General features: G+C 56.1%; 1 protein-coding gene across 1 annotated transcript in view; it reads right to left on the bottom strand.

The window, feature by feature from the left end:
* The window catches only part of NOTCH1 (notch 1), a 49,387-nt gene that overhangs the window by 7,002 nt on the left and 34,685 nt on the right, over positions 1–7,700 (bottom strand). The window contains exons 17-28 of the mRNA XM_014942737.1: positions 7,139–7,258; positions 6,692–6,844; positions 5,871–6,099; positions 5,517–5,718; positions 5,228–5,381; positions 4,784–4,968; positions 4,466–4,598; positions 3,906–4,025; positions 3,710–3,822; positions 2,625–3,196; positions 1,463–1,891; positions 530–678 (exon numbers count right to left, since the gene is read on the bottom strand). Coding sequence (XP_014798223.1) covers positions 530–678; positions 1,463–1,891; positions 2,625–3,196; positions 3,710–3,822; positions 3,906–4,025; positions 4,466–4,598; positions 4,784–4,968; positions 5,228–5,381; positions 5,517–5,718; positions 5,871–6,099; positions 6,692–6,844; positions 7,139–7,258 — 2,559 coding nt within the window. The remainder of the gene's footprint in view (positions 1–529; positions 679–1,462; positions 1,892–2,624; positions 3,197–3,709; positions 3,823–3,905; positions 4,026–4,465; positions 4,599–4,783; positions 4,969–5,227; positions 5,382–5,516; positions 5,719–5,870; positions 6,100–6,691; positions 6,845–7,138; positions 7,259–7,700) is intronic.

Below are 7,700 nucleotides of genomic sequence, written 5' to 3'. Positions count from 1 at the left end.
CCCCCCCCCCCCCCCCAAAATAAGGTCATTTTATACGCTATTAATCAGAATTGCAAACTATCGGCAAATTCTCGGCTGCACAAGCCAGCCTGCACCAGGAGACAGCTTCACTTTTTTCTCCTTTAAGGAAAAGGATTAGCAAACTTCAAATCATTGCGCTTGCATTGAGCTGTTAAGACAAAAGGATTTAGGGGGGATTTTCAAGATACAAACTTCAACTCCTTGCATGTCACTGATTGATTGGAGCTGGTTGGGTTTTCTTTTTCTTTTCTTTTCTTTTCTTTTTTTTTTTATATAACTTTTATAGTGATAATGATTTTGAAATAAACCTGGAATAAGCAAAAATAATAAACCGCTTTTGCAAATTTTTTTAAGAACAGACTTAAAGGGGGGAAAAGAAACAAAAAAAAGACGCAAGGTTATTAAAACCAGACTCTGCTCAAATGCAGCCTACTGACAGACAACTAAACATGGATAAGGCTGCAAAGTTTTGGCTGTGTCTCCTCCCCAGCTGACCAGCCGTACTTACTTTTAACAGCTTCTATTTTGTAGGGTATGTTGAGGTTGCCGAGGGAGGCCAAGGCACCCAGGAAAGCTGCCACATCGGTTGCGCTCTGGAAGCACTGGGAAGAGGACTGGATGCACTGGCGGTTGTCAATTTCCAAGTAAACGATGGATCTGTCAGGGAGAAACAGGGCGAGATGAGCACGCTGAGGAGACACAGCAGCCCTGTCTCCCTTCCCTCCTTACCACCCCCACCAGTGGGAATCGGAAGGTGGGACCCCCTCTCCTTGCTTCCCCGTGGCCCAAGCCCTGCAGCTGACACTCATGGTCTATTGGATTTGCCTCAATGAATACTGTGAAATCTAACTCTTTGTCTGCAGGAACAGAAGGGAGTCTCTGCTTCACAGTATTTTAAAATTACCCAGAAACTACAGTATCTTAAATCATGCTGTTTGGGAGCCTTCAGATCTTTTCACATCTGTTTCGCTGCTCTAACTCCTTTGCTTTCGGTGGCTTTTGATTGAGCCCGCAGAGAAGAAGGTTGGATCTATATGTTTATGCCAAAGATCTCCAAACACAGTTTGCAGTAATTGAGTTTTACAACAAAGCTCTAGAAAGCATTTCCCAGGGAGAAACTGAGGCTTAACTTAATGACTTCCTGAAGTCAGACAGTCGGTCAGGCCAACCTCTGCTTCCAGGTCCCACCCAGCCCAGCCCCGGCTCCCAACAATACACAGGACTCCTTCAATCGTGAGACTCGGCGCAGCATTGTACCAGGGATTCCTGAGCGATCACTCGCTTTTCCCACATGAGACCAAAATCCGGTTTCTATTCACACAGAAAGCAACGTCTAAATACAATTATCTGGCCTACATCCTTCCCTTTATAGTGCGTTACTATTATCAACACAGAAAACAACTGCTGCTCGGTGAGAAAGGAGCCCATTGGTCCCCCTTACCCTCTGATGTCCATCTGATCGAGCTCTCTCTTCTGCCTTCGGCCAGCCCTGGAGTAGAGGCTGCTCTTTACTTTGTTGATGACCGCACTGGACATATCTGACCAGTCCTCTGTTGACCTCTTGATGTAATGCTTTTTCAGCTCCTCCTCATTGCCGTAGTAGGGGAAGATCATATACTCTCCCTTGGCATTCTTCTTGAAGACCACGTTGGTGTGCAGCACGCGGCTCAGCTCCCGCAGGAAGTTGAAGGAGTTGTTCTTCAGGTTCTCGGGAGTGATGAGGACCACCACCACCAGCGTGCCATCCGCAAGCTTCTCCGGCATGTTGTTTGCACAGTCCAGACCGTCCCATTCACACTCAAAATTATTGCAGCCCTGGTCACAGTGACCATCTGAGAAGTGATCTTTGCAGTACTGGTCGTACAGGGGGCTGGGCAGAAGAAAAAGAAAGGCAGAAAAATGAGTTAAGACCAAGTGCTGCGCGTGTTACCCATCTGCTGAGAAAATAAGTGGTGGTCCAGGAGGACCTCTCTTTTGTGTAATTTTTCTTCATCCAAACACTAAAGCCAGTTTACACAGAAGGCAGCTGTTCCGTGCAGTGCTGGGAAACATTCACCTCTGCAGGTGAAAGGCAGCAGCTGTTAAATTGTAAGTTGCAACTCAGATGCCAGGAAACGGGACAAATTACTGTGACTCAGAGAAGACACGGGGACACAGAATAGTTACTGAGACCAGAGTTCATCCAGGAATCTGGGATTAAGTTCCTGCTGTTGCCAAAGACAATGTTTGGTGAATGCCTGGATGTTAACATCATCATGCTTTATGGCTGCTCTTCCATCTGGGGTCTCCCTACACTGAAACTCCCTGTGTTACTTCTGTGAGCTGGAGAATTCACTTCTGTGGCGTGATACAAGCAAGCACGGGGAAGCCATCTGGAACGAGCCAAACCCAGAGAGCTTCCAAGTGTATATAAACTCAGTAGGACCACAGGGAAGTGTGGTTGCTTGAGCTGCAGCCCCACAGGCAGCAGAACAGAACTGTAGAGAGCGAACAAACAGGTCTGCGCTAAGGAGATTTAACAGATGCAACCAGAAAATACCCCCAGATGATTAGAACAGCGGTGATGGCTTTAAAACAAGAAGGTCAACGAGCAAGTCACTTACTTGCACTGCCCTTCGTATTTCTGGCAGTCGAACCCATCGTAGAGGCAGCCAGCGTTGTTGCACTGCGAGTCGCACTTGCCGTCGTTGAAGTACTTCCAGCACTGCAGGGACTGGGAGCAGTTCTTCCAGGGGTCGTTGAAGTTGAGGGAGCAGTCTCCCCCGTCCCAGCCGCAGGCGTGGTTGTTGCACTTCCCGTCGCAGATCTTGTTGCCGGCGTACCCGGCGCAGACGGCGATCTCGCACTTCTCCTCGATTTTGGGTGGGACGATGTCCTTCCCGATCCCACCCTGGAAATCGAAGTCGAGGATGTGGCAGTTGAGGCCGTTGAAGTTGGCGGGGCAGTTGCAGCGGTAGTAGGGGGAGGCCTCGCTGAAGAACTCGCAGGTGCCCCCGTTGTAGCAGGTGGTGGAGGTGCAGGGGCTGCTGGCCGGGTACTGGCATTCGGGACCCGTGAAGGCCGGCGCGCACATGCACTTGGAGCTCTTGTGGATGGAGATGCAGGTGCCACCGTTCAGGCAGTGGAGGTTCCCACAGGTGCGGGAGTCGTTCTCGCAGGTGGCACCCACGAAGCCCTGGGGGGGTGACAGCCAGGAGAGAGTCACAATCACTGACGCTGCCCTACGAGCAGCCCAACACACGTGTGTCTTCTGGGGAACTCGGCACAAACCCAGTGAATCAGATCGATGTACCGAGGGCATGGCCCTGGCACGTCCTCTGAAATTTATGATGGGCAAGAATGTAAACCCAATTAGAGCATCACCTTCAAGATGAAGGGTGCTCTTCTCCATAGCTGCCTGCTCCACCTTCCTGTGGTGCAAATAATGGTCAACCAGGGAGAAGTGTGTCCTACAGAGCTGGGTGTCGTACCTGCAGGGCTGAGCCACCTCCTTCTCCCTGGCCCTAACCTGGTGTTTTTGCAAGTGAGGAGGGTATGGATGTATGGATACACCTCCCTCCAGCAAACACCCACAGCAGAGCATCTTCCCCTCCATGTCTACCCTTGGGGAAGCCTCAGGGGCTAAATTGGCCCCTTGACTTGGAGGGCAACACCCCACGCTCAGAGCTGGAGAGCAGCAGGTACCTACCGGGGGGCATTTGCAGATGAAGCCACGGCCGGTGTTGCTGGCAACCGCGCACGTTCCCCCGTTCCTGCAGGGTTTGCCTTTACAGCCGTCCACCACGGTGTCGCAGCGACGGCCTGCCGAGGGAGAGGAGGGCGTGAGGAGCAGAGGAAGGGGGTGCAAGGGGCTGGGGGGTGGCCGGGGGAAATGCAGCCCTCACCTGTGTAGCCCGGTCGGCACTCGCATTTGTAGTCGTTGACCCGCTGCACGCAGTTCTGGGTGCCGCGGGCGTCGCAGGGGTTGGACAGGCACTCGTTGACGTCTCCCTCGCAGCGCTCCCCTACAAAGCCAGGGGGGCAGATGCAGCTGTAGCCACCTACCCGATCCGTGCACTTGCCATTGTTAAAGCACTTGGGCCCCAGGGTGACAGGATCAAAGAAAGGGCTGCAGTCATCCACATTGATCTCACAGTGCACCCCTAGAGAGATGGGGGAACAACCCACACAGCTCATCAAACAGTATCGGGGGGCCCGGTGCTCCCTTGTGTCAACCGTCCCTGCCAAGGGGCTGAGCCTGGCCAACTCAATGGCAGTCTGAGCCGCTGCTCTGGCAGGAGGCACGGCAGCGCCCAAGGTTGCGTGGCCTTGATGGGCTAAGCTCACGAGCAACCACAAACCTCTACTGCTGCATTTGCTTCTGCTAGCCCCAGCAGCTAATGAGCAGATACCAAGGATATCCGCACTCAGCCCACTAATGCCCCGGCCTGGGGAATTAATTTACCTTGAGTTCCTCTGGGGCAGGAGCATTTGTAGGTATTGATGAGATCGATGCAGGTTCCTCCATTCTGGCATGGGTGGGACAAGCACTCATTGATCTCCTCCGAGCAATTAACTCCATGATAACCAGCCACGCACTAAGAGGAGGGAAGAGGGGAACTGTCAGAGAGGTTCACTCAATCCCCACACGGCTGCAGGAGCACAGCCTGCAACTTGGTACAGGAGCACCGAGCCAGCCTGAAGCTGGGGCAGCTCCTTGGGCAGCAGAGAGGCTGTAACTGGTGCTTTCTCCCCACACATCTCTGCCCCCTATGGCACCCACCTCACAGGAGTAGCCCCCCAGGTAGTCCGTGCAGGTGGCTCCGTTCTGGCAGGGGTTGGGGGAACACTCATCCACCTGCTCCTCGCAGTAGCTGCCGGTGTAACCAGCCTGGCAGCGGCAGAAGTGAGTGTTGCCAGTGTCCACACACAGCCCTGAATTCCTGCAGAGATGTGCTACATCGATACCTGCCGGGGAGAGCAGAGTGAGATGCGGGGACCTCGGTGACACCCATACACCACACGGCCATGTCCCAGCCACCAGGAATTGAAGCCAGGACTGCAGCCTCAGGGGGGTGTGTGTTACAGCCATCCTTGAGATGGCTCTGTTTGTGCCAAAGATCCCCACCATGAGACTTGACCATGTCCCTGCCCATAAGCCCAGCACGGGGGGTACCAGAGGACCTCACCCTGGCCCTGGGTGGCCATTCACATGGTGGGGACTTACCTTGCTGCTTAGCAGCCACCTCGCAGGAGACACTGGGGACGTCGCAGTAGAGCCCTGTCCACCCGCTGTTGCACTCGCAGCGGTACAGGTTGTTGGTCTGCCAGCACTTGCCTCCGTTTTTGCAGGGAGAGGAGTCGCACCAACGCACCAGGTTCTGGGGGGAGCAGAGCAAAAGATGGGGGTCAGGCCCCACCAGGGCTCCTGCAGGAGCGGAGAGACTGCAGCGACACCCCAAATCACGCACGGACGGACACCGGGGTCAGCAGCCGACAGCTCACGGCTCCTCTACCTGGCAGTTGAGTCCGGTGTATCCCTGGGGACAAGTGCACTTGTATGTCCCGTAGCTGTCCTGACACGTGCCCCCGTTCAGGCACGGCTTGGAGTCGCACTCGTTAATGTCATGCTCGCAGTAGCTGCCCGTGAAGCCGGCCGGACAGAGGCAGGTGAAGGTGTTGATGCCATCCACGCAGGTCCCACCGTTGAAGCAGGAGCTGGGAACACAGACATCACGTCCCAGTGAGTCACCGCTGGTGGTGCTCTGTGCCGAGACCCCCCAGAAACTGGCCCAGGGCTACGGGGCAGCACGGGGACCTCAGCCCCTCGCTCCAGCCCCCACAAAGGCTGTGCCCGTGCCGGGCTGTACCTCTCGGTGCAGTCAGGTGTGTTGTTCTCGCAGTGGATGCCGCTGAAGCCGGAGGGGCAGGTGCAGGTGTAGCTGTTGACGCAGTCGGTGCAGTTGGCACCGTTCTTGCAGGGGTTGCTGGCACACTCATTGATGTCCTCCTCGCACTTGGGCCCACGGAAACCAGCCAGGCACTCGCAGAAGAAGGTGCCAACGCCATCAGAGCAGGAACCACCGTTGTGGCATGGATCTGGGGAGGAGGGACGTGCATGTGAAGATGCAACGGGTCCAGCTCTGGGGCAGCAGCCCTGCCCGGGAGCTGCCCCACAGCACTGTCACCACACGTGGGAACATGTCCCCACACATTCTCAACAGGTTGGCCAGAGAAGTTGTGGATGCCCCATCCCTGGATGGGTTCAACACCACGTTGGACAGTGCTTTGAGCAACCTGGTCTAGTGGGAGGGGGTTGGAACTGGATGGTCCCTTCCATTCTATGGTGATTCTATGATGATTCTACGTCCACTGGCCACATAGAGGGATAACACAGAGCCCATGGACCAGTCCAACCAGGGGATTGAGCACAAGAAGGGCACATGAGACACACTTGCTCATTGCCCGCACATCATTCTGCCATTCCAGCCTCCCTTCTGCCAGCTCCTGTCCCCCCTTGGACTGATGCAGCTCAACCAGGACATGCTTGAGGTGGCCCAGAAGCCCAAGGAGGGCTTGCAGCATAGCCCAGGCCATGCATGGGGAGGAGAACCCCAGCCCCAGGAGGGGCAATGGAGCTGATGGCTGGGGCCAGGCTGAGCATGGTCTGCTGAGTGGCCCCAACTCTTACTGGGCTTGCAGTCATCGATGTCGGTGTCGCAGTTGCGGCCGGTGAAGCCGGTCCTGCAGGCGCAGCGGTAGCTCCCGTTGGTGTTCTGGCAGGTGGCCCCGTTGCGGCAGGGGCTCTTCACGCACTCGTTGATGTCGATCTCACAGGTCTGACCTGCGGGACAGAGAAGGACAGGGACCACATGGGCTGGAGGTGCTGGTGAAAGCCCCAGGGGACGATGAAGATGTCTTGGGCACCCAGAGTAGGAGCCCTCGCAGCCAACCACCCTGGCTGAAGAGTGAGGGTGATGGCCACATCCCATCCACCTGTCCGAACTGTGGGGCAGGTCCACAAGGCCACTTGCCCGCTGCTCCCCAGCCACGCTTCCTCCCTCCCCTCCATCTTCCACTCCCCGAGCAGCTGAGGAGAGTGGGGTGTGCTGAACCCCCAGACGGGCCATGCCCCTACCTTGCCAGCCAGAGGGGCAACTGCAGGAGAAGCTCTCATAGTCTTCTGACTCCTGGCACTCGCCGCCGTTCTTGCAGGGGCTGCCAGCGCAGGGGGCCAGCACGTCCTCGCAGGTGGCTCCTGCACAGGCACAAGCACCTGCTGACACCCCCTCCAAAACCAATGGGTGACCCAAGACCCCACTACCCCCATCCCCTGCCCTGGGCTGCTGCCAGCCCTGCGGAGGCTCTGGGCTTCCCCACCGCCCTGGGGCAGTGCAGTTGGGGCTTTCTGCTCCAGCCCTGCTCCCCCATGGCTCCAGGCCCCTCACGGAGCCTTTAAACCCAGGCAATCTGGGTTCCATTAAAGCTCTGCACACTTCCTTTGGCAGGGAACTGCCGCTCGGGGTGTCTTTTCCCCCTTGTGCTCCCCCCTTGTCCCTCTCAGCCGCTTTTCCTGTTTATGTCCAGCCGAGGGACACGTTCCCTCCGAACCCTTATCTTCCCTGTCAGCCAGTATCTCCCGAACTGGCCTTTGCTATTTTCCAGAGCCTTCCCCTCCCCTGCCTGCCCCGTCCCCATCC

The sequence above is a fragment of the Calidris pugnax genome, unplaced genomic scaffold (assembly GCF_001431845.1).
Source record: "Calidris pugnax isolate Ruff unplaced genomic scaffold, ASM143184v1 scaffold102, whole genome shotgun sequence".
Taxonomy (NCBI): domain Eukaryota; kingdom Metazoa; phylum Chordata; class Aves; order Charadriiformes; family Scolopacidae; genus Calidris; species Calidris pugnax.
This window is presented reverse-complemented; position numbering and strand designations above follow the sequence as displayed.